The sequence below is a fragment of the Zonotrichia albicollis genome, chromosome 25 (genome assembly GCF_047830755.1).
Source record: "Zonotrichia albicollis isolate bZonAlb1 chromosome 25, bZonAlb1.hap1, whole genome shotgun sequence".
NCBI classification, from domain to species: Eukaryota; Metazoa; Chordata; class Aves; order Passeriformes; family Passerellidae; genus Zonotrichia; species Zonotrichia albicollis.
In genome coordinates, this window is record NC_133843.1 from 6,255,363 (window position 1) to 6,281,867 (window position 26,505).

Consider the following 26,505-nt stretch of genomic DNA (forward strand, 5'->3'; position numbering starts at 1 on the left):
GAGAATTCCAGCGCTTTGTCCCGGCCGAACAAACGCAGCCTTTCAGCGCAAGGAGAAATCAAACCCGGCCGTGCCCGGCGCTGGCGCGGGCCCAGCCCGGCTCGGGTGTCGCGGTGAATATTTCACGGCGTGGGCAGGACGGGGAGCGCTCCCCCCGCGTCCCTCGGGGCTGGCCGGAGCCCGGACCGCCCCCCGGACCCCCCGAACATCCCGTGGGCGTCCCGGGCCGCTTCCCCGCGCTCGGACCCGCGCACACCCAGCCCGGGGGTGGGATTAGGCCGGGCTTTGGCCGATCCCCTCCCCGCAGCCCGGCTTTATAAATCCCCCGCGGCGGGCGGGCGCGGCACCCGCGGGTGCGATGGCGCAGCAGCGCCGTGTCCCGCTGTCCACGCAGCGCCCCGGCAGCGCCGTGTGCGTGCTGGGCACCGAGCTGGCCCTGGACGTGTGCGGGTGAGCGCGGGGCACAAATCCGCTTTTCCCCCCTGATCCCATTAAGCAAAGCCCGAAAATAGCGCGCGGTGGGGCGGGGGCGGCGCTGCTGCTGCTGCGGGGGCTTTTCCCGGGGGATGCTGTCCCGGGACGGGGCAGGGGTGAGGGGTGGGGTCCCGGTGCCCCTTCCCGGTGTCCCTTCCCTGGATCCATTCCCAGCGTCCATCCCAGTGTCCCTTCCCGCTGTCCATCCCTGCTGTCCCTTGCCAGTGTCCATTCCCTGTGTCCACCCCTCTGTCCTTTCCTTGTGTCCATCCGTATGTCCTTTCACAGTGTCCATCCCTCTGTCCTTTCACAGTGTCCATTCCTCTGTCCTTTCACAGTGTCCATTCCTCTGTCCATCCCTGAGTTCACCCCTCTGTCCATCCCACAGTCCATGCCACTGTCCATCCCTCTGTCCATCCCCGTTGTCCATCCCTCTGTCCATTTGCCCATCCCTCTGTCCACCCCACTGTCCATCCCACAGTCCATCCCTCTGTCCATTTGTCCATCCCTTTCTCCATCCCTCTGTCCATCCCTCTGTCCATCCCTGCTGTCCATCCCTCTGTCCATCCCTGCTGTCCATCCCTCTGTCCATCCCCGTTGTCCATCCCTCTGTCCATCCCCGTTGTCTATCCCTGTGTCCATCCCAGTGTCCATCCCTGTGTCCATCCCAGTATCCATCCCTGCTGTCCATCCCAGTGTCCATCCCTCTGTCCATCTGTCCATCCCAGTGTCCATCCAAGTGTCCATCCCACTGTCCATCCCTCTGTCCCTCACAGACACTCCAAACATCCCCACAGCAGCAGGACCGCAACATTCCCATCGGGATTTTGCCACTTTTGGGGTGCCACAAGCCCATTTTGGGGTTTTAACCCAGCGGGATGAGATCGGAAACATTTCCCGTTTTCGGGGGCAGGCAGAGAGCGAACCCCCGGCCCGGCCCCGGCTCTCGCTCCGGGGTTTTTCTCCCCTCTCCCCTCTCCGGCCGGGGCTCGCTGCCCGTCCCGTTCCCTGCGCTGCCCCGGGCTGGGATTTTCCCATTCCCGGGCACCGAGCCGCGTTTCCTTCTCCCGGATCCGCTCCGGGCCCGGCGCCCGCGGCCTCCGAGCGGGGCGGGGCGGGGCGGGACGGGCTCCGGCCTGCCCGGCAGCGCTGGAAACGCCGAATTTGGGGAGATCCGAGCCCCGATGGGAAATGCCGAATTTCGGGAGATCCCCCAGTCGGAAATGCCAATTTTGGGGAGATCCGGCCCCAGTCAGAAATGCCGAATTTGGGGAGATCCCCCAATCGGAAATGCCGATTTTGGGGAGATCCGTGCCCCAGTCAGAAATGCCGATTCTGGGGAGATCGGTGCCCGGATGGGAAATGCCGATTCTGGGGAGATCCCAGTCAGAAATGCCGATTTTGGGGAGATCCCCCAATCGGAAATGCCGATTTTAGGGAGATCGGTGCCCGGATGGGAAATGCCGATTTTCGGGAGATCCGTGCCCCAATCCAATTTTTGGGAGATCGGTGCCCCGATCAGAAATGCCGATTTTGGGGAGATCCGTGCCCCGATGGGAAATGCTGATTTTGGGGAGATCCGTGCCCCAGTCAGAAATGCCGATTTTGGGGAGATCCGTGCCCCAATCCGATTTTGGGGAGATCCGTGCCCCAGTTAGAAATTCCGAATTTGGGGAGATCCCCCAATCAGAAATGCCGATTTTGGGGAGATCGGTGCCCCGATCAGAAACGCCGATTTGCGGAGATCCGTGCCCCTATCCGATTTTAGGGAGATCCGTGCCCCGATCGGGAATGCCGATTTTGGGGAGATCCGTGCCCCGACCCGATTTTGGGGAGATCCGTGCCCCGATCAGAAATGCCGATTTTGGGGAGATCCCCCAATCGGAAATGCCGATTTTGGGGAGATCCCCCGATGGGAAATGCCGATTTTGGGGAGATGCGTGCCCCAACCACCCCCGGGCAGCGCCGGCATCGATGGCATCGCGGCCCGGTCCAATCCCCGCCGCCCTCGGGATGTTCGCGGGTTTTATTCCAGGATTTCGGGGCGTTTCGGAGCGATTCCTGCCGTTATTTGTGGGATTTATTCCCGTTTATTCCTGTTTCCTGCCGTTCTTTCCCTGGGGCTCATTCCCACCTATTCCCGTTTATTCCCAGGCACGCTTTGCACCCAAAATATCCCCGGATTTGGGTTTTTTTAGGGATTCCTGAGGTTCTTTTTGCAGACTTCATTCCCACCTATTCCCCTTTATTCCCAGGCACGCTTTGCACCCGGGATACCCCCGGATTTGGGGTTTTTTTAGGGATTCCCGTGATTCTTTCCCCGGGGCCCATTCCATCCTCTTCCCGTTTATTCCCATGTGCGCTTTGCACCCGGAATATTCCCGGATTTAGGGTTTTTTTAGGGATTCCTGAGGTTCTTTTTGCAGACTTCATTCCTGCCAATTCCCGTTTATTCCCAGGCGCCCTGTACACCCGGAATATCCCCGGATTTGGGGTTTTTTTAGGGATTCCTGAGGTTCTTTTTGCGGACTTCATTCCCACCTATTCCCCTTTATTCCCATGTGCGCTTTGCACCCGGAATATCCCCGGATTTGGGGTTTTTTTAGGGATTCCCGTGGTTCTTTCCCTGGGCCCCATTCCATCCTCTTCCTGTTTATTCCCAGGCGCGCTGTACACCCAAAATATCCCCGGATTTGGGGTTTTTTTTAGCGATTCCTACCGTGAGGTTGGCGCCGCCGCCTTGCCCCGGGTTCGCAGCCTCGGGCGGGATTTGCTTTAATCGCCTTTGGGGATTTGCGGGAATTTCCAGGAGCCGCTGCTCGCACGTTCTGGGGGATTTGTGCCCATCCAGGGAATTGATGCGATTCCACGTTTCAGGATTTGCTCATATCCAGGGAATTCATGCAATCCCAGGATTTGTGCCCATCCAGGGAATCGATGCAATCCCAGGTTGAAGGATTTGTTCATGTCCGCGGAATCCGTGCAAATTTAGGGAATTTGTACAATTTCAGGTTGCAGGGTTTGTGCACATCCAGGGAATCCATGCAATTCCAGGATTTGTGCACATTTAGGGAATCTACACAATTTCAGGTTGCAGGATTTGCTCATATCCAGGGAATCCATACAATTCCAGGATTTGTGCATATCCAGGGAATCCATACAATTCCAGGATTTGTGCATATCCAGGGAATCCATGCAATCCCAGGATTTGTTCATACCCAAGGAATCCATGCAATCCCAGGATTTAAGCACATTTAGGGAATTTACGCAATTTCAGGTTGCAGGATTTGTGCATATCCAAGGAATCCATGCAATCCCAGGATTTGTGCACATTTAGGGAATTTACACAATTTCAGGTTGCAGGATTTGTTCATATCCAGGGAATCCATGCAATCCCAGGATTTATGCACATTTAGGGAATTTACACAATTTCAGGTTGTAGGACTTGTAGGACACATTTAGGGAATCGATGCAATTCCACTTTGTAGGATTTCCTGTGGGATTTTTTCCACTCTGAATTATTTATCCCCATTCCATCTTGCAGCCCTCGCTGCAGTTGCATTTTTTTGGGGATAAATTCCATTTTTTCAGGACCTGTTGCTGTTCTGAATTTCAGGGTTTGTTTGAATTAAAGGATTTCTCAGCTCTCGTTGCCTTCACCTTTTCCAGGATTATTTGCATTTTCAATGATTTGTTGCTGTTCTAAATTGCAGGATTTCTTTTCCCCTTTGAAGGATTTATCCCAATTTCATTGCTGAAATCCCATTTTCCAGGAATATTTGAATTTACCATGACTCATTGTTATTCCAAACCCCAGAATTTGTAGCAGGATTTTCCCCAGTTCCTCATCCTAGCACTTGCTGAGGTCGCATTTTCCAGGAATATTTGAATTTTCCAGGAAAATTTGAATTTCCCATGGCTCGTTGATATTCCAAACCCCAGGATTTTTTCCCTTTGGAAGGTTTTACCCCAATCCCACATCCCAGCCCTTGCTGAGGTCGTGTTTTCCAGGAATATTTGAATCTTCCAGGAATATTTGAATTTCCTGGGAGTATTTGAACTTTCCAGGAATATTTGAATTTCCCATGACTTGTTGATATTCCAAACCCCAGGATTCATTCCCCTTGAAGGATTTACTCCAATTCCACACCCCAGCCCTTGCTGAGGTCGCGTTTTCCAGGAATATTTGAATCTTCCAGGAATATTCGAATTTTCTGGGAGTATATGAATCTTCCCAGGAATATTTGAATTTCCCATGACTTGTTGATATTCCAGGATTTGAACCCTTTTGAAGGTCTTACCTAAATTCCACATCCCAGCCTTTGCTGAGGTGGCATTTTCCAGGAATATTTGAATTTTCCAGGAATATTTGAATTTCCCATGGCTCATTGATATTTCAAAACCTGGGATTTGTTCCCTTTGGAATTGTTCCCTTTGAAAGGTTTTACCCCAATTTCACATCCCAGCCCTTGCTGAGGCGGCGCTTCCTGGAAATACTTGAATTTCCCATGACTCATTGATATTCTAAAACCTGGGATTTGTTCCCTTTGGATTTGTTCCCTTTGGAAGGTTTCACCCCAATTCCTCATCCCAGCCCTCACTGAGGTGGCGTTTCCCAGGAATGTTTGAGTTTTATTTCACATCCCAGCCCTCACTGAGGTGGCGTTTCCTGGGAATGTTTGAGTATCATTCCTCATCCCAGCCCTCGCTGAGGTGGCGTTTCCCAGGAATGTTTGAGTTTTATTTCACATCCCAGCCCTTGCTGAGGTCACGTTTCCTGGGAATGTTTGAGCCCAGCCCCGTTCCTGCCATCATTCCCATTGTCCTGATCCTGCTCCCATTCCAACCCAGACCATTCCTGCCATGATTCCCATAATCCTGACCCCGCTCCCATTCCATCTTGGCCCTATTCCTGCGATCATTCCCGTTCCAGCCCATTCCCGCCATCATTCCCATGTTCCTTACCCTGCTCCCGTTCCAGCCCAGCCCATTCCTGCCATCATTCCCGTTGTCCTGACCCGTTCCAGCCCAGCCCATTCCTGCCATCATTCCCATGTTTCTGACCCCGCTCCCATTCCAGCTCAGCCCCATTCCCGCCATCATTCCCGTGTTCCTGACCCCTCTCCCGTTCCAGCCCATTCCTGCCATCATTCCCATTGTCCTGACCCCGCTCCCATTCCAGCCCAGCCCATTCCTGCCATCATTCCCATTGTCCTGACCCCGCTCCCATTCCAGCCCAGCCCCATTCCTGCCATCATTCCCGTTCCAGCCCATTCCCGCCATCATTCCCATTGTCCTGACCCCGCTCCCATTCCAGCTCGGCCCCATTCCCGCCATCATTCCCATTGTCCTGACCCCACTCCCGTTCCAGCCCAGCCCATTCCCGCCATCATTCCCGTGTTCCTGACCCCTCTCCCGTTCCAGCCCATTCCTGCCATCATTCCCATTGTCCTGACCCTGCTCCCATTCCAACCCAGCCCATTCCCGCCATCATTCCCATTGTCCTGACCCCACTCCTGTTCCAGCCCAGCCCCATTCCCACCATCATTCCCGTTCCAGCCCATTCCCGCCATCATTCCCGTGTTCCTGACCCCGCTCCCATTCCAGCCCACTCCTGCCATCATTCCCATTGTCCTTACCCTGCTCCCATTCCAGCCCATTCCCGCCATCATTCCCATGTTCCTGACCCCGCTCCCATTCCAGCCCAGCCCATTCCCGCCATCATTCCCATTGTCCTGACTCCACTCCTGTTCTAGCCGAGCCCATTCCTGCCATCATTCCCGTGTTCCTGACCCCCCTCCCATTCCAGCCCATTTCCTGCCATCATTCCCATGTTCCTGACCCTGCTCCCATTCCAGCTCGGCCCCACTCCTGCCATCATTCCTGCTCTCCTGACCCCACTCCCATTCCAGCTCGGCCCCACTCCTGCCATCATTCCAGCCCAGCCCATTCCCGCCATCATTCCCGTGTTCCTGACCCCGCTCCCGTTGCAGCTCGGCCCCGCTTGGCGCCGCCTCGTTCCAGGCGCAGGGCTCCCAGGGGGTGAAGCTGTGGGTGCTGCACGACACCCAGAGCGTGAAGCTGCCCTCGAGCGTCTGCCGATGGCCCCTGAGCGCCCGGCCCGAGCTGCTGCTGGCCATGGAGCGCCCCAGCAAGGAGCCGGGGGACGAGAAGGTGAGAGGGGATCCCGGTGGGATCGTGCTCGGTGATGGGATGGGTGACGGGATTCCTGCTGGATCCTGGGATCATGTTGGGTGTTGGTATTCCCTGCTGGATTCCAGGATTTCCAATGGGTGTTGGGATTCCTGCTGGATCCTGGGATCATGTTGGGTGTTGGGAGTCCCACTGGATCCTGTTGGGTGTTGGGATTCTCGCTGGATCCCAGGATTCCTGATGGGTGTTGGGATTCTCGCTGGATCCTGGGATCCTGTTGGGTGATGGGATTCTCGCTGGATCCTGGGATCATGTTGGGTGTTGGGAGTCCCACTGGATCCTGCTGGGTGTTGGGATTCTCGCTGGATCCTGGGATCATGTTGGGTGTTGGTATTCCCTGCTGGATTCCAGGATTTCCAATTGGTGACGGGATTCCCACTGGATCCTGGGATCCTGTTGGGTGATGGGATTCTCGCTGGATCCCAGGATTCCTGATGGGTGTTGCAATTCCTGATGGATGTTGGGATTCCCTGCCGGATTCCAGGATTTCTGATGGGTGTTGGGATTCCTGCTGGATCCTGGGATCATGTTGGGTGTTGGGATTCCCTGCTGGATTCCAGGATTTCCAATTGGTGACGGGATTCCTGCTGGATCCTGGGATCCCGTTGGGTGTTGGGAGTCCCACTGGATCCTGCTGGGTGTTGGGATTCCTGCTGGATCCTGGGATCCTGTTGGGTGTTGGGATTCTCGCTGGATCCTGGGATCATGTTGGGTGTTGGTATTCCCTGCTGGATTCCAGGATTTCCAATTGGTGACGGGATTCCCACTGGATCCTGGGATCCTGTTGGGTGATGGGATTCTCGCTGGATCCCAGGATTCCTGATGGGTGTTGCAATTCCTGATGGATGTTGGGATTCCCTGCCGGATTCCAGGATTTCCAATGGGTGTTGGGATTCCTGCTGGATCCTGGGATCCTGATGGGTGTTGGGATTCCCTGCCGGATTCCAGGATTTCTGATGGGTGTTGGGATTCCTGCTGGATCCTGGGATCCTGTTGGGTGCTGGGAGTCCTGATGGATCTTGGAGTTCTCCTGGGTTCTGGGGTTCCTGCTGGGTCCTGGGATCATGCTGGGTGACGGGATTCCCACTGGATCCTGATGGATGTTGGGATTCCTGATGGATCCTAATGGGTGTTGGGAATCCTGCTCGATCCTGGGATCTTGCTGGGTGTTGGGGTTCCTGTCAAATCCCGGGGTTCCCGATGGGTGTTGTGATTTCTGCAGGATCCTGTTGGGTGTTGAGATTCCTGCTGGATCCCGGGATTCCTGATGGGTGTTGAGATTCCTGCTGGATCCTGGGATTGTGCTGGGTGTTGAGATTCCTGCTAAATCCTGGGATTTTTCTGGGTGTTGGGATTCTTGCTGGATCCTGGGATTCCCACTGGGTGCTGGGATTCCCACTGGGTGTTGGGATCTCCTCTGGGTCCCCAGATCCCACTTGATCCTGCATTGGGTGCTGGGATTCTCACTGTGTGTTGGGATGGGTGACAGGATTCCCACGGGATCTGGGATTCTCACTGTGTGTTGGGATGGGTGATGGGATTCCCACTGGATCCCAGGATTTCCGCTGGGTTTTGGGAGTCCTGAGGATCCCAGGATTCCTGATGGATCTCAGGATTCCCACTGGATCCCGGGATGGGTGCCAGGATCCTCACTGGGTGCCAGGATTCCTACTGGATCCTGGGATTCTTGCTGAATACTGGGATGGGTGCTGGGATCCCAGCAGATCCCGGGATCCCGCCCGGCTGTCTCATCGCCCTGCTCCTCCCTGCAGGTCAGGGTTTCCTATTTCCGTGAGGACGGAGGGGTTCCCGTGGGCCGGGCCGTGCTCTACCTCACCTGCGTGGGTAAGGGGGGACCAACCCAAACCCCATTCCCAAATCCCCATTCCCCAAACCCCATTCCCCAAACCCCATTCCCCAAACCCCATTCCCAAATCCCCATTCCCCAAATCCCCCTTCCCCAAATCCCCATTCCCAAAACCCCATTCCCAAATCCCCATTCCCAAATCCCCATTCCCAAATCCCCATCCCCAAACCCCATTCCCAAAACCCCATTCCCAAATCCCCATTCCCCAAACCCCATTCCAAAATCCCCATTCCCAAATCCCCATTCCCAAATCCCCATTCCCCAAATCCCCATTCCCAAATCCCCATTCCCAAATCCCCATTCCCCAAACCCCATTCCCAAAACCCCATTCCAAAATCCCCATTCCCAAATCCCCATTCCCAAATCCCCATCCCCAAACCCCATTCCCAAATCCCCATTCCCAAATCCCCATCCCCAAACCCCATTCTCAAATCCCTATTCCCCAAATCCCCATTCCCCAAACCCCATTCCCAAATCCCCCTTCCCCAAACCCCATTCCCCAAACCCCCATTCCCAAATCCCCATTCCCAAACCCCCTTCCCCAAACCCCATTCCCAAACCCCATTCCCAAATCCCCATTCCCAAATCCCCATTCCCCAAACCCCATTCCCGAATCCCCATTCCCCAAACCCCATTCCCAAACCCCCATTCCCAAATCCCCATTCCCAAATCCCCATTCCCCAAACCCCATTCCCGAATCCCCATTCCCCAAACCCCATTCCCAAATCCCCCTTCCCCAAACCCCATTCCCCAAACCCCATTCCCAAACCCCATTCCCCAAATCCCCATTCCCAAATCCCCATTCCCAAACCCCATTCCCCAAACCCCATTCCCAAACCCCATTCCCCAAACCCCCATTCCCAAATCCCCATTCCCAAAATCCCATTCCCTAATCCCCATTCCCCAAACCCCATTCCCAAATCCCCATTCCCAAACCCCATTCCCCAAATCCCCATTCCACAAATCCCCATTCCCCAATCCCCATTCCCAAATCCCCCTTCTCCAAATCCCCATTCCCCAAACTCCATTCCCAAATCCCCATTCCCCAAATCCCCATTCCAAATCCCCATTCCCAAATCCCCATTCCCCAACTCCCCATTCCCCAAACTCCATTCCCAAATCCCCATTCCCCAAATCCCCATTCCAAATCCCCATTCCCAAATCCCCATTCCCCAAATCCCAATTCCCAAACCCCATTCCCAAATCCCCATTCCCAAAACCCCATTCCCAAATCCCCATTCCCCAAATCCCCATTCCCAAATCCGCATTCCCCAAATCCCCATTCCCCAAACCTCAGTCCCAAATCCGCATTCCCCAAATCCCCATTCCCCAAACCTCAGTCTCAAATCCCCATTCCCCAAATCCCCATTCCCCAAATCCCCATTCCCCAAACCCCATTCCCCAAACCCCATTCCCAAAACCCCATTTCCAAACCTCCATTCCCCAGACCCCCATTCCCCAAATGCCATTCCTGAATCTCCTTCCCCAACTCCTTTCCCAAACCCCTGTTCCCAAACTCCCATTCCCATATCCCCATTCCCAAATCCTCATTCCCCAACTCCCATTCCTGAACCCCCTTTCCCAAATCTCCTTCCAGAACCCCCCTTCCCAAACCCCCATTCCCAGCATTTCCCCTTTTCCCATCTCATCCCTGTCCCACAGAGGTGTCACTGGACGCTGATGTCACCCGCAGCGGGGCCGTGAGCCGGACACTGCTGGACAAGGTATCCAGAGGGGCCGGGAACACCGCGGGATTGGGAATTCCTGGATGAGCCCCCAGGCCCTGATGGGATTGGGAATTCCTGGATGAGCCCCTAGACCCTGGTGGGATTGGGAATTACTGGTTGAGCCCCTAGACTCTGATGGGATTCGGAATTCTTGTGAATCCCAGATCCCAATGGGATTGGGAATTCCTGGCTGAAGCTCAGATCCCGATGGGATTGGGAATTTCTGACTGAACCCCAGGCCCTGATGGGATTGGAAATTCCTGGCTGAGCCTCAAACCCCAATGGGATTGGGAATTCCTGGCTGAAGCTCAGATCCCGATGGGATTGGGAATTCCTGGATGAGCTCCTAGACCCTGACGGGATTGGGAATTCCTGGATGAGCTCCCAGGCCCTGGTGGAATTGGGAATTACTAGATGAGCCCCTAGACCCTGATGGGATTGGGAATTCTTGTGAATCCCAGATCCCAATGGGATTGGGAATTCCTGGCTGAAGCTCAGATCCCGATGGGATTGGGAATTCCTGGTTGAGGCCCTAGACCCTGATGGGATTGGGAATTTCTGACTGAACCCCAGGCCCTGATGGGATTGGGAATTCTTGGATGAGCCTCAAACTGCAATGGGATTGGGAATTCCTGGCTGAAGCTCAGATCCCGATGGGATTGGGAATTCCTGGCTGAGCCTCAAACCCCAATGGGATTGGGAATTCCTGGATGAAGCTCAGATCCCAATGGGATTGGGAATTCCTGGAGGAGTCCCCAGGCCTCAATGGGATTGGGAATTCCCAGCTGACCCCCAGATCCCAATGGGATTGGGAATTCCTGGATGAGCCCCTAGACTCTGATGGGATTGGGAATTCTTGTGAATCCCAGATCCCGATGGGATTGGGAATTTCTGACTGAACCCCAGGCCCTGATGGGATTGGGAATTCCTGGCTGAGCCTCAAACCCCAATGGGATTGGGAATTCCTGGCTGAAGCTCAGATCCTGATGGGATTGGGAATTCCTGGAGAAGCCCCCAGGCCTCAATGGGATTGGGAACTCCCAGCTGAGCCCCAGATCCCAATGGGATTGGAAATTCTTGGATGAGCCTCAAACTGCAATGGGATTGGGAATTCCTGGCTGAAGCTCAGACCCCGATGGGATTGGGAATTCCTGGATGAGCCCCCAGGCCTCAATGGGATTGGGAACTCCCAGCTGATCCCCAGATCCCAATGGGATTGGGAATTCCTGACTGAAGCTCAGATCCCAATGGGATTGGGAATTCCTGGCTGAAGCTCAGATCCCGATGGGACTGGGAATTCCTGGATGAGCCCCCAGACCCCAATGGGATTGGGAATTCCCAGCTGAGCCGGCCCCGCCCTGTGTCCCCCAGGCCAGCTGGACGTGGGGCCCCGATGGCCACGGCGCCGTGCTCCTCGTCAACTGCGACCGCGACGACCCCGGCACCAAGGGCCTGGACAACGAGGACGCCGTCGTGCGCTCCTACGAAGGTCCCGCTCTTCCCTCCCTTTTCCCACTTTTCCCTGAGTTTTCCCTCCCTTTTCCCTGAATTTTCCCACTTCCCCCTCAATTTCCCTTTTCTTCCACAGCCCAGAACCTGCTGTTTTCCCACTTTCCCCTCAGTTTTCCCTCTCTAACACAGCCCAGGACCCCCATTCTTCCACTTTTCCCTCAATTTTCTCCCACTTCTCCCTCAGTTTTCTCTCCCTACCCCAGTCCAGAGCCTGCCGTTTTCCCACTTCTCCCCTAGTTTTCTCCTTTTTCCCTCAAAAAAACATTCCCTCAGTTTTCCCCTTTCCCTCTACTTTTCCCTTTTTTCTCAGTTTTTCCCTTTTCACTGGGTTTCCCCTTTCCCCCTTTTCCCCAGGTTTCCCCCTTTCCCCCCAGTTTTCCTCTTTCCCCCCAGTTTTCCCTTCTCCCACAGTTTTCCCCTGGTTTCCCCCTTTTCCCTGGATTTCCCCTTTTCCTGGGTTTTCCCATTTTCCCCCAATTTTCTCCTTTCAACCCAGTTTTCCCTTAGTTTGTCTCTTTTCCTTCAGTTTTCCTCTTTTCCTTTGGTTTTCCCTTTCTCCCTCAGTGTTCCACTTTTCCCTGGGTTTCCCCCTTTATCCTTGGGTTTCCCCTTTTCTTGGACTTTCCCATTTTCCCCCCAATTTTCCCCTTTACCCCTTAGTTTTCCCCTTCTCCCTCAGTTTCCCACTTTTCCCTGAGTTTGCCCTTTTCTTTGGGTTTCCCCCTTTTCTTTGGGTTTCCCCCTTTCCCTTCAGTTTCCCCCTTCTCCTTCAATTTTCCCCTGGTTTCCCCCTTTTCTCTGGTTTCCCCCTTTTCCCTCAATTTTTCCTTTTCCCCTCAGTTTTCCCTTTTCCCCTCAGTTTTCCCCTTTTCCCTCAGTTCCCCCTTCCCCCCAATTTTCCTTTTTCCCCTCAATTTCCACATTTCACCCCAATTTTCCTTTTCCCCTCAGTCTCTCCCTTTTCCTTCAGTTTTCCCTTTTCTCCCAGTTTCCCCCTTCTCCCTCAGTTTTCCATTTCTCCCTGGGTTTCCTTCTTTCCCCTGGTTTTCCCCTTTCCCCCCAAATTTTCCCTTTTTCCCCATTTTCTCCCCAATTTCCCCTGATCCGTGCCGGTTCCCCAGACCTGCAGGACATGGCGCAGCTGGTGCTGAGGACGCGCGGGCCCCGCGCCACCTTCGCCGGGCACCGCCTGCTGCTGCACCTCGACTGCGCCGACGCCGACAGGATCAGGGTGTTCTACGGGGGCAGTGAGTGCTCAGATTTGGGGAGATTTGGGAGGATTTGGGGGGATTTGGGGGGCACGGAGCCCTCTGCTCACTGGGATTAACCCCAAATCCTTGCGCTGCTTCTCCAACACCCTGGGCCCGGTTGAGCTGATCCAGGTGGGATTGAGCGGATCCAGGAGGGATTTGGGGCGGATCCAGGTGGAATTTGGGAAGATTTGGGGGGATTTTGTGGGCACGGACCCCTCTGCTCACCGGGATTAACCCCAAATCCTTGTGCCACTTCTCCAACGCCCTGGGCGCAGTTGAGGGGATCCAGGCGGGATTGAGCTGATCCAGGTGGGATTTGGGGCAGATCCAGGTGGGATTTGGGGGGATTTTGTGGGCATGGACCCCTCTGCTCACCGGGATCAACCCCAAATCCTTGTGCCGCTTCTCCAACGCCCTGGGCGTGGTTGAGCTGATCCAGGTGGGATTTGGGGCAGATCCAGGTGGAATTTGGGAAGATTTGGGAGGATTTGGGGGGCACGGACCCCTCTGCTCACCGGGATCAACCCCAAACCCTTGCGCTGCTTCTCCAATGCCCCTGGGCGTAGCTGAGTGGATCCAGGTGGGATTGAGCTGATCCAGGTGGGATTTGGGGCTGATCCAGGTGGGATTTGGGGGGATTTGGGGGGATTTTGTGGGCACGGACCCCTCTGCTCATTGGGATCAACCTCAAATCCTTGTGCCGCTTCTCCAACGCCCTGGGCGCAGTTGAGCTGATCCAGGTGGGATTGAGCTGACCCAGGTGGGATTTGGGGTGGACCCAGGTGGGATTTGGGGCGGATTCAGGTGGGATTTGGGGCGGATCCAGGTGGAATTTGGGAAGATTTGGGGGGATTTGGGGGGCACGGACACCTCTGCTCAATGAGATCAACCCCAAATCCTTGCACTGCTTCTCCAACGCCCCGGGTGAGGTTGAGCAGATCCAGGTGGGATTGAGCTGATCCAGGTGGGATTTGGGGCGAATCCAGGTGGGATTTGGGGGGATTTTGTGGGCACGGACCCCTCTGCTCAATGGGATCAACCCCAAATCCTTGCGCTGCTTCTCCAACGCCCCGGGCGCGGTTGAGCAGATCCAGGCGGGACTGAGCGGATCCAGGCGGGGTTGAGCGGATCCAGGTGGGATTTGGGGAGGATCCAGGTGGAATTTGGGGGGGTTTTGTGGGCACGGACCCCTCTGCTCACCGGGATTAACCCCAAATCCTTGCGCCGCTTCTCCAATGCCCTGGGCACGGCTGAGCTGATCCAGGTGGGATTTGGGGTGGATCCAGGTGGAATTTAGGGTGGATTTAGGGACCAAGGCGGAACGCTGTGGGAACGGGGCTGGGGTTTGGGTTTGAGGTGTCCGTGTTCCCGCAGACAACGTGGAGCTGGAGAGGTTCAAGCCCGTGCTGGGGGGCTCCGAGCTGTCCTACACCGTGCGGCCCAGCCGGCACCAGCACGAGAGCGTCTTCTACGTGGAGGGCCTGGCCTTCCCCGACGTGGGCTTCTCGGGGCTCGTGTCCCTGCACGTCACCCTGCTCGAGAGCGCTGAGAAGGTCTGGCCAGGGGGCACTGGGGGTGGGACAGCCTGGACAGACCCCAAACTCCATCCCCGCCATCCCAGGGTGGGACAGCCTGGACAGATCCCAAACTCCATCCCCGCCATCCCAGGCTGGGACAGCCTGGACAGATCCCAAACTCCATCCCTGCCATCCCAGCAGGGGCTGGAGCAGATCCCAAACTCCATCCCCACCATCTCAGGGTGGGACAGCACGGACAGATCCCAAACTCCATCCCCTCCATCCCAGGGTGGGACAGCACAGACAGATCCCAAACTCCATCCCCTCCATCCCAGGGTGGGACAGCCAGGACAGATCCCAAACTCCATCCCCGCCATCCCAGAACCCCCATTCCCCCACTTTTCCCTCCAGTTTTCCTCCCCAGGAGGGAATGGTACAACAGGGACAGATCCCAAACACCATCCCCGTCATCCCATGGAGGGGCTTGGACAGCAGGGACAGATCCCAAACTCCATCCCTGCCATGCCAGGAGGGGTGGGACATTGGGGACAGATCCCAGACTCCATCCCAAACATCCCAAATTTTCCCATTTTCCCCTCAATTTTTCCACCCCTGGGGCAGCTGGGACAGCAGGGACAGACCCCAAACTCCATCCCTGCCATGCCAGGAGGGGTGGGGACAATGGAGACACATCCCAGACTCCATCCCAGCCATCCCAGAACCCAAATTTTCCCATTTTCCCCCCACTTTCCCATCAAGTTTTCTTCCCCTGGGGCGGCTGGGAGAGCAGGGACAGATCCCAAACTCCATCCCCACCACACCAACGTGGGTTGGGACATTGGGGACAAATCCCAGACTCCATCCCAAACATCCCAAATTTTCCCATTTTCCCCTCAATTTTTCCTCCCCTGGGGCAGATGGGACAGCAGGGACAGACCCCAAACTCCATCCCTGCCATCCCATGGGGTTGGGACAGTGGGGACGGATCCCAAACTCCATCCCTGCCATCCCACGGGGTTGGGACAGCAGGGACAGATCCCAAACTCCATCCCTGCCATCCCATGGGGTTGGGACAGTGGGGACAGACCCCAAACTCCATCCCCACCACCGCAGGGCCCCCTGGAGTCTCCGATCTTCACGGACACCGTGGTGTTCCGCGTGGCTCCCTGGATCATGACACCCAACACAGCGGCGCCGCTCGAGGTCTTTGTCTGCAGGTGGGTTCTGCTGGGTTCTCCCGCCCTTCCCACCACCGGCCCCGCTCCCAAATCCCGATTTTCCCGTTTTTTTTCCCCCCAGCGTGTACAACAACGAGGAGTTTGTGGCGGCCGTGGGCGCGCTGGCGGAGCGGGTGCGGGTGCCGCTGACCGTGGTGCCGGCGCCGCAGAACCAGCAGGACCGCTGGATCCAGGTGGGATCCGGAGCCCCCCGGCCCCTCCTGGCTGCGGCAGCGCTGGGGGGGATCCCAAAATTCTCCGTCCCTCCTGCAGGATGAGATCGAGTTCGGCTACATCCAGGCCCCCCACAAGACCCTGCCCGTGGTCTTCGACTCGCCCCGCGACGGCGGCCTGAAGGATTTTCCCGTCACGAGCATCCTGGTAGCCAGCCCCTTCCCCCTAAATACTGGGAGAAATCCTTCCAAAAGCTGGGATAAAATCCCCTAAAAACTGGGATAAATCCCTCTAAAAACTGGGATAAATATCTTCAAATACTGGGATAAATCCCCTAAAAACTGGGATAAATCCCATCAAAAAATGGGATAAATACCCTATAAACTGGGATAAATCCCTTTAAATACTGGGATAAATCCCCTAAAAACTGAGATAAATCCCATCAAAAAATGGGATAAATCCCCTATAAACTGGGATAAAACCCCTAAAAACTAGGATGAATCCCTTTAAATACTGGGATAAATCCCTTCAAAAACTGGGATCCCTAAAAACTGGGATAATTCCCCTAAAAAATAGGATAAATCCCTCCAAAAACTGGGATAAATCCCTCTAAAAACTGGGATAAATTTCTTCAAATACTGGAATAAATCTCCTAAAAACTGGGATAGATCCCTTTAAATACTGGGATAAATCCCCTAAAAACTGGGATAAATCCCTTTAAATACTGGGATAAATCCCCTAAAAACTGAGATAAATCCCATCAAAAAATGGGATAAATCCCCTATAAACTGGGATAAATCCCCTAGAAACTAGGATAAATTCCTTCAAATACTGGAATAAATCCCTTCAAAAACTGGGATCCCTAAAAACTGGGATAATTCCCCTAAAAATAGGATAAATCCCTTCAAAAACTGTGATAAATCCCTCCAAAAAATGGGATAAATCCCTCCAAAAACTGGAATAAATCCCTTCAAAAACTGGAATAAATCCCTACAAAAACTGGAATAAATCCCTTTAAAAACTGGGATAAATCCCACAAAAACTGGGACAAATCCCTCAAAAAATTGGGATAAATCCCGTATAAACTGGGATAAATCCCTTTATCTCCTGTATTTTTGGGATGGGATGCTCCAGCACAGAGGATTTGGTGCTGAAAGCCGCGTTTTTAAACCACTTTGTCCCATTTTCCCACCGCTCAGGGCGCCGATTTTGGCTACGTGGCCCGGCAGGCTCCGAAGGGCTGGGTTTCCAGCCTGGATTCCTTCGGGAATTTGGAGGTGAGCCCGCCCGTGACGGTGCAGGGCAAGGAGTATCCCTTGGGGCGCATCCTGATCGGCAGCAGCTTCCCCAGGTGAGCCCAAAAACCCCAAACCCGGGATTTCCCGGCCCTGTTTGGGGTCAGCTCCAAGCAGAGCATGAAAAACCCCAAAACCAGAATTTCCCAGCCCCATTTGGGGTCATGAAAAACCCCAAACCAGGATTTCCCAGCCCCGTTTGGGGTCGGTTCCGAGTGGAGCCGGAAAACCCCAAACCCAGGATTTTCTGGCCCTGTTTGGTGTCAGCTCCAAGAAGACCAGGGAAAACCCCAAACTCAGGATTTCCCGGCCCCATTTGGGCTTGGCTCCAAGCGGAGTCTCCCCAAAACCCCAAACCCAGGATTTCCTGGCCCTGTTCGGGGTCAGCTCCAAGCAGAGCATGAAAAACCCCAAACCCAGGATTTCCCAGCCCCATTTAGGGTCAGTTCCAAGCGGAGGAGGAAAACCCCAAACCCAGGATTTCCCAGCCCCGTTTGGGGTCATGAAAAACCCCAAACCCAGGATTTCCTGGCCCTGTTTGGGATCGGCTCCCAGCGGAGTCTCCCCAAAACCCCAAACCCAGGAATTCCCAGCCCCATTTGGAGTTGGTTCCAAGCAGAGGAGGAAAACCCCAAATCCAGGATTTTCTGGCCCCGTTTGGGATCATGAAAAACCCCAAACCCAGGATTTTCTGGCCCTGTTTGGTGTCAGCTCCAAGAAGACCAGGGAAAACCCCAAACCCAGGATTTCCCAGCTCCATTTGGGGTTGGTTCCCAGAGAAGCAGGAAAACCCCAAACCCAGGATTTCCTGACCCTGTTTGGGGTCAGCTATGAACGGAGCAGGGAAAACCCCAAACCCAGGAATTCCCAGCCCTGTTTGGGATCGGCTCCAAGCGGAGCCTCCCCAAAACCCCAAACCCAGGATTTCCCAGCTCCATTTGGGGTAGGTTCCCAGAGAAGCAGGAAAAACCCCAAACCCAGGATTTTCTGGCCCCGTTTGGGATCATGAAAAACCCCAAAACCAGGATTTTCCAGCCCCATTTGGAGTTGGTTCCAAGTGGAGGGGGAAAATCCCAAATCCAGGATTTCGCAGCCCTGTTTGGGGTCAGTTCCAAGCGGAGGAGGAAAACCCCAAACCCAGGAATTCCCGGCCCCATTTGGGGTTGGTTCCAAGCGGAGGAGGAAAACCCCAAATCCAGGATTTTCTGGCCCTGTTTGGGGTCGGTTCTGAGTGGAGCAGGAAAAACCCCAAACCCAGGATTTCCTGGCCCTGTTTGGGGTCATGAAAAACCCCAAACCCAGGATTTCCCGGCCCCGTTTGGGATCGGCTCCCAGCGGAGCCTCCCCAGAAGCCGCGGTGCCCCCGCAGGGTGGGCGGCCGCAGGATGGCCAAGGCCGTGCGGGATTTCCTGGTGGCCCAGAAGGTGCAGGCGCCCGTGGAGCTCTTCTCGGACTGGCTCTACGTCGGGCACGTGGATGAGTTCCTGACCTTCGTCCCTGCTCCCGACCGCAAGGTAACGGATCCCGGGAGTGGGAAAAAGCGGGATGAGACCCTCAGAGCCTTCCCCAACCTCCTCCTCTTCCTCCTGCACAGGGATTCCGGCTGCTCCTGGCCAGCCCCAGCGCCTGCTACCAGCTGCTGAAGGAGAAGCAGGAGGAGGGGTTCGGCGAGGCCGCCATGTTCCAGGGTAGGGCAGGACGGGCAATGGGGATCCCTGGGTTTGTTTCCCCTTTTTCCTGCAAAATGTGATGGGGGAGGTGGATGGACCCTGAAATCCGGCTGGGAAGTGGAGGGAGAATGGGGCAGAATTGATTAATTAATTAATTAATAAAAGCTGCAGGGGATGGATTGCTGGGTTGGGATGGAGCTCCGGGGCAGAGCTGGAGGCTGAGCTGGGGCAGAATTGATTAATTAATTAATTAATAAAAGCTGCAGGGGGTGGATGGCTGGGTTGGGATGGAGCTCCGGGGCAGAGCTGGAGTCTGAGCTGGGGCAGAATTGATTAATTAATTAATTAATAAAAGCTGCAGGGGGTGGATTGCTGGGTTGGGATGGAGCTCCGGGGCAGAGCTGGAGTCTGAGCTGGGGCAGAATTAATTAATTAATTAATTAATAAAAGCTGCAGGGGTGGATTGCTGGGTTGGGATGGAGCTCCGGGGCAGAGCTGGAGGCTGAGCTGGGGCAGAATTTATTAATTAATTAATTAATAAAAGCTGCAGGGGGTGGATTGCTGGGTTGGGATGGAGCTCCGGGGCAGAGCTGGAGGCTGAGCTGGGGCAGAATTAATTAATTAATTAATTAATAAAAGCTGCAGGGGGTGGATGGCTGGGTTGGGATGGAGCTCCGGGGCAGAGCTGGAGGCTGAGCTGGGGCAGAATTCCAGCCTGGCTCCCTCCTGGCAGGGCTGGACAGGGTGTCCAAGCCGACCATAAACGAGATCCTGGCTGACGAGGAGCTCCGCAAGTTCAATGACTACGCCCAGGTGGGGACGGGAGCAGGAGGCTCCAAACCATCGCTCCCTCCGTGTCCTTCTGTCCCCCATCCCTCCTTCCTCCCTTCCATCCCTCCACCCATCCTCCATCACCACCCTCCTCTCCTTCCATCTCCCCATTGCTCTGTCCCTCCTTCCGTCCATTCCTCCGTCTGTCCAACCTTCTGTCCATCCCTCCCTCCATGGATCCATCCATCCTTCCATCCATCCATGGATCCATCCATCCACGGATCCATCCATCATCCATCCATCATCCATCCATGGATCCATCCATCCATCCATCATCCATCCATCCATGGATCCATGGATCCATCCATCATCCATCCATCATCCATCCATCATCCATCCATCCATCCATCCATCCATCCATCCATCATCCATCCATCCATCCATCCATGGATCCATCCATCCATGGATCCATGGATCCATCCATCCATCCATCCATCCATCATCCATCCATGGATCCATCCATCATCCATCATCCATCCATCCATCCATCCATCCATCATCCATCCATCCATCATCCATCCATCCATCCATCATCCATCCATCCATCATCCATCCATCCATCCACCCACCTCTGTGCCCACCCTTCTGTCCATCCCTCCCTCCAGCCACCAGCCCATCCTGATGTCCATCCCTCTGTCCCTCTTTCCTTCCCTTTGTCCCTCCATCTCCCCATCCCTCTCTCCCCATGCCTTTCTCCCTCCTTCTCCCCATCCCATTGTCCATCTCCTTGTCCCTCCATCCCATTGTCCATCTCCTTGTTCCTCCATCCCACTGTCCATCTCCTTGTTCCTCCATCCCATTGTCCATCTCCTTGTCCCTCCATCCCATTGTCCATCTCCTTGTCCCTCCATCCCATTGTCCATCATCTCCTTGCCCTTCCATCCCATTGTCCATCTCCTTGTCCTTCCATCCCATTGTCCATCTCCTTGTCCCTCCATCCCATTGTTCATCTCCTTGTTCCTCCATCCCATTGTCCATCTCCTTGTCCCTCCATCCCATTGTCCATCTCCTTGTTCCTCCATCCCATTGTCCATCATCTCCTTGCCCTTCCATCCCATTGTCCATCTCCTTGTCCTTCCATCCCATTGTCCATCTCCTTGTCCCTCCATCCCATTGTCCATCTCCTTGCCCTTCCATCCCATTGTTCATCTCCTTGTCCCTCCATCCCATTGTCCATCTCCTTGTCCCTCCATCCCATTGTCCATCTCCTTGTTCCTCCATCCCACTGTCCATCTCCCTGTCCCTCCATCCCATTGTCCATCTCCTTGTTCCTCCATCCCACTGTCCATCTCCTTGTTCCTCCATCCCATTGTCCATCTCCTTGTCCTTCCATCCCATTGTCCATCTCCTTGCCCTTCCATCCCATTGTCCATCTCCTTGTTCCTCCATCCCATTGTCCATCTCCTTGCCCTTCCATCCCACTGTCCATCTCCTTGTCCCTCCATCCCATTGTCCATCTCCTTGTTCCTCCATCCCATCATCCATCTCCTTGTCCTTCCATCCCTTTTCCCCCACTTTGTCCCTCCATCTCCCCATCCCGCTGTCCCTCTCCCCTGACCGTCCCTCCCCGGTGGCTCCCAGAGCTGCATCAGTTGGAACCGGGACATCCTGAAGCGCTCGCTGGGCCTGGCCGAGCCCGACATCCTGGACATCCCGCAGCTCTTCCGGAGCCACAGCAACGCGGGGGCCGAGGCCGAGGCCTTCTTCCCGGACATGGTAACGGCACCCCCGAGCTCCCTGGGGTGGGATCGGGATATTCCCTGATGGGATCGGGGCCAGGATGTTCCCTGATGGGATCAGGGCCAGGATGTCCCCTGACGGGATCAGTGTTGGGATGTGCCCTGATGGGATCAGGATGTGCCCTGATGGGATTGGGGCCAGGATGTTCCCTGATGGGATCAGGGCTGGGATGTCCCCAGGCCAGGATTGAGGCTGGGATGTTCCCTGGTGGGATCAGGGATTCCCTGGACCAGGATGGAGCTGGGATGCTCCCTAAGGTGGGATTGGGGTCAGGATTGGGGCTGGCATGTTTCCTAATGGGATCAGGGTCAGGGTCAGGTCGGGATGTCCCTGAGCCAGGACTGGGGCTGGAATGTTCCCTGAGGGGATTGAGCCGGGATGCTCCCAGGGGTGGGATCAGGGCTGGGATCTCCCCAGGGTGGGATTGGGGTCAGGATGTCCCCTGATGGCATCGGGGATTCCCTGGGCCGGGATGGGGCTGGGATGCTCCCTGGTGGGATCAGGGTTGGGGTCAGGTTGGGATATCCCCGAGCCAGGATTGGGGTCAGGATGCTCCCTGATGGGATTGGGACAGGTTGTTCCCTGAGGGATTGAGCCAGGATGCTCCCTGGGGTGGGATCAGGCTGGGATCTCCCCAGGGCAGGATGTGCCCTGATGGGATCGGGGTTTCCCCAGGATGGGATCGGGGCTGGGATGATCCCTGGGGCAGGATGTCTCCTGATGGGATCAGGACTGGGATATTCCCTGGGTTGGGATGGGGGCCAGGATGTCCCTGGGCTGGGATGTTTCCTGATTGGATGGGAGCTGGGATGTCCCAGGGCCAGGATGTGCCTGGATGGGAACAGGGCTGGGATGTCCCCAGGCCAGGATGAGGCCGGGATGCTCCCTGGGCTGGGATGTCCCCTGATGGGATCAGTGTTGGGATGTGCCCTGATGGAATCAGGATGTGCCCTGATGGGATCAGAGCTGGGATGTGCCCTGATGGAATCAGGATGTGCCCTGATGGGATCAGAGCTGGGATGTGCCCTGATGGGATTGGGGCCAGAATGTTCTCTGATGGGATCAGGGTTGGGGTCAGGTCAGGATGTCCCTAAGCCAGGATTGGGGCTGGGATGTGCCCTAATGGGATGGGGATGTCCCCTGATGAGATGGGGATGTACCTGATGGGATTGGGGCCGGGATGTCCCTGATGTGATCGGGATGTCCCCCTGATGTGATCGGGATGTCCCTGGGCTGGGATGTGCCCTGATCGGGGTTGGGATGGCTGGGGCCATCCCTGATGGGATTGGGATTTCCCTGGGTTGGGATGTGCCCTGATGGGATCGGGGTTGGGATGTTCCCTGATGGGATTGGGATTTCCCTTGGTTGGGATGTGTCCTGATGGGCTGGGGCCATCTCTTGGTGGGACTGGCATGTCCCTGGGTTGGGATGTGCCCTGATGTGATCGGGGTTGGGATGTGCCCTGATGGGGGGGGGGTTGGGACGTCCCTGGGTTGGGATGTGCCCTGATGTGATCAGGGTTGGGATGTTCCCTGATGGGATTGGGATTTCCCTTGGTTGGGATGTTCCCTGATGGGCTGGGGCCATCCCTGATGGGATTGGGATGTCCCTTGGTTGGGATGTGCCCTGATGGGATCAGGGTTGGGATGTTCCCTGATGGGATTGGGATTTCCCTTGGTTGGGATGTGTCCTGATGGGTTGGGGCCATCTCTTGGTGGGACTGGGATGTCCCTGGGTTGGGATGTGCCCTGATGGGATTGGGATTTCCCTTGGTTGGGATGTGCCCTGATGGGATTGGGGCCATCTCTTGGTGGGATTGGGATGTCCCTGGGTTGGGATGTTCCCTGATGGGATTGGGATGTCCCTGGGTTGGGATGTGCCCTGATGGGATCAGGGTTGGGATGTGCCCTGATGGGGGTTTGGGATGTCCCTGGGTTGGGATGTTCCCTGATGGGATTGGGATGTCCCTTGGTTGGGATGTGCCCTGATGGGATCAGGGCCGGGATGTCCCCTGATGGGGTTGGGACGTCCCTTGGTTGGAATGTGCCCTGATGGGTTGGGGCCATCCCTGATGGGATTGGGATGTCCCTGGGCTGGGATGTGCCCTGATGGGATCGGGGTTGGGATGTTCCCTGATGGGGTTGGGATGTCCCTGGGTTGGGATGTGCCCTGATGGGATCAGGGTTGGGATGTTCCCTGATAGGACTGGGATTTCCCTTGGTTGGGATGTTCCCTGATGGGTTGGGGCCATCTCTTGGTGGGATTGGGATGTCCCTGGGTTGGGACGTCCCTGCTGGGATCGGGGTTGGGATGTTCCCTGCTGGGATTGGGATGTCCCTGGGTTGGGACGTCCCTGCTGGGATCGGGGCCGTCCCCGGATCAATCCCCGCTGCACTCCCCGCTCTGCCCCAGGTGAACATGCTGGTGCTGGGCCGGCACCTGGGCATCCCCAAACCCTTCGGGCCCGTGGTGGGCGGGCGCTGCTGCCTGGAGCAGCGCGTGCGGGAGCTGCTGGAGCCGCTGGGCCTCTCCTGCACCTTCATCGACGACTTCTTCTCCTACCACGTCGGGCAGGGCGAGGTGCACTGCGGCACCAACGTGCGCCGCAAGCCCTTCGCCTTCAAGTGGTGGCACGTGGTGCCCTGAGGCGGCTCCGTGTCCCCTCCGTGTCCCCTCCTGCCCCAGTCCCTGCCCCGTCCCTGCCAAGTGCCTTTGGTGGCGGAAATAAATCCAAATCCGGGCTGTGGGGGCTCTGTGGGGCTGCCCTGGCACTGGGAGAACGCTGGACTGGTTAAACTGGTGGGGAATGGGGTGGAGCTCTGGAACTGCTGTCCCAGTGAAAAAATCCACGTGGGACCAGGGAATTGTGGAATTGTGGAATTATGGAATCAGGGAAACATGGAATTGTGGAATCAGGGAAACATGGAATTGTGGAACCATGGAATTATGGAATCAGGGAAAGATGGAATTATGGAATCAGGGAAACATGGAATTGTGGAACCACCATGGAATTGTGGAACCATGGAAACATGGAATTGTGGAACCATGGAATCAGGGAAACATGGAATTGTGGAACCATGGAATTATAGAATCAGGGAATTATGGAATCAGGGAAACATGGAATTGTGGAACCATGGAATTATGGAACCATGGAATCAGGGAAACATGGAATTATGGAATCAGGGAAACATGGAATTGTGGAACCATGGAATTATGGAACCATGGAATTATGGAATCAGGGGAACATGGAATTGTGGAACCATGGAATTATGGAATCAGGGAACCATGGAATTATGGAATTGTGGAATTATGGAATCAGGGAACCATGGAATTATGAAACCATGGAATTATGGAATCAGGGAACCATGGAATTATGGAACCGTGGAATTATGGAATCTTGGGACCTTCAAGCTCATCCATTCCTGGGGGCAGGGACACCTCCCACTGTCCCAGGTGGCTCCAAGCCCCAATGTCCAGCCTGGCCTTGGGCACCTCCAGGGATCCAGAGCTGCTCTGGGAATTCCATCCCAGCCCCTTCCCACCCTCCCAGGGAAGGATTTATCCCAAATATCACAATCCAAATTATCCCTCTTTAGTCTGAAGCCATTCCCTGTGTCCTGTCCCTCCATCCCTGTCCCTCCATCCCTGTCCCTCCAGCTCTCCTGGAGCCCCTTCAGGTCCTGCAAAGGCTCTGAGCTCTCCCTGGAATGGGAATGCCCCATGGGAATGCAGGAATGACCCTCAGGAATGCGGGAATGGCACCCCTGGATCCTTCCTGGACCTGGGAATTCCCTGGGAAAGTGGGAACAGCCCCATGGGAATGCAGGAATGGCACCCCTGGATCTTTCCAGAACCTGGGAATTCCCTGGGAATGACCTCCCTAAGGATCCTTCCTGAGCTGAGAATTCCCCGGGAATGCAGGAATGACCCTCCTGGATCCTTCCCGAATCTGGGAATTCCTCAGGAATGGCCCCATGGGAATGCAGGAATGACCATCCTGGATCCTTCCCGAATCTGGGAATTCCTTGGGAATGGCCCCATGGGAATGCAGGAATGACCATCCTGGATCCTTCCCAAATCTGGGAATTCCCTGGGAATGCGGGAATGGACTCATGGGAATGCAGGAATGACCCTCAGGAATGCGGGAATGGCACCCTCAGATCCTTCCCAAATCTGGGAATTCCCTGGGAATGCGGGAATGGACTCATGGGAATGCAGGAATGACCATCCTGGATCCTTCCCAAATCTGGGAATTCCCTGGGAATGCGGGAATGGACTCATGGGAATGCAGGAATGACCCTCAGGAATGCGGGAATGGCACCCCTGGATCTTTCCAGAACCTGGGAATTCCCTGGGAATGTGGGAACAGCCCCATGGGAATGCAGGAATGGCACCCCTGGATCTTTCCAGAACCTGGGAATTTCCTGGGAATGACCTCCCCAAGGATCCTTGCTGAGCTGAGAATTCCCCGGGAATGCAGGAATGACCCTCCTGGGATCCTTCCCAAATCTGGGAATTCCTTGGGAATGGCCCCATGGGAATGCAGGAATGACCATCCTGGATCCTTCCCAAATCTGGGAATTCCCTGGGAATAAAGGAATGGCCCCATAAGGGTGTAGGAACGGCCCCATGGGAATGTGGGAACGGCACCCCCAGTTCCTTCCCAAACCTGGGAATTTTCTGGGAATGACCCCTTGGGAATGACCCCCAAGGATCCTTTCTGAGCTGAGAATTCCCCGGGAATGCAGGAATGACCCTCCTGGATCCTTCCCGAATCTGGGAATTCCCTGGGAATGGCCCCATGGGAATGCAGGAATGACCCTCCTGGATCCTTCCCGAATCTGGGAATTCCTCGGGAATGGTCCCATGGGAATGCAGGAATGACCATCCTGGATCCTTCCCGAATCTGGGAATTCCCTGGGAATGCGGGAATGGACTCATGGGAATGCAGGAATGACCCTCAGGAATGCGGGAATGGCACCCTCAGATCCTTCCCAAACCCTGGGAATTCCCTG

At 55.5% G+C, this 26,505-nt stretch overlaps 1 protein-coding gene across 1 annotated transcript; it reads left to right on the forward strand.

Moving 5' to 3' along the window:
* Positions 1 to 48: 48 nt before the first annotated feature.
* LOC141731777 (protein-arginine deiminase type-3-like) lies at positions 49 to 24,420 on the forward strand. The gene is made up of 16 exons (XM_074558463.1): positions 49 to 450; positions 6,468 to 6,648; positions 8,460 to 8,532; positions 10,217 to 10,278; positions 11,653 to 11,770; positions 12,915 to 13,040; positions 14,421 to 14,599; positions 15,677 to 15,780; positions 15,863 to 15,974; positions 16,054 to 16,161; positions 17,154 to 17,305; positions 18,619 to 18,763; positions 18,844 to 18,937; positions 19,653 to 19,732; positions 21,332 to 21,466; positions 23,903 to 24,420. The coding sequence occupies exons 1-16, from the start codon at positions 359 to 361 to the stop codon at positions 24,134 to 24,136; spliced, it is 1,995 nt and encodes a 664-aa protein (XP_074414564.1). The 5' UTR covers positions 49 to 358; the 3' UTR covers positions 24,137 to 24,420.
* Positions 24,421 to 26,505: the final 2,085 nt, after the last annotated feature.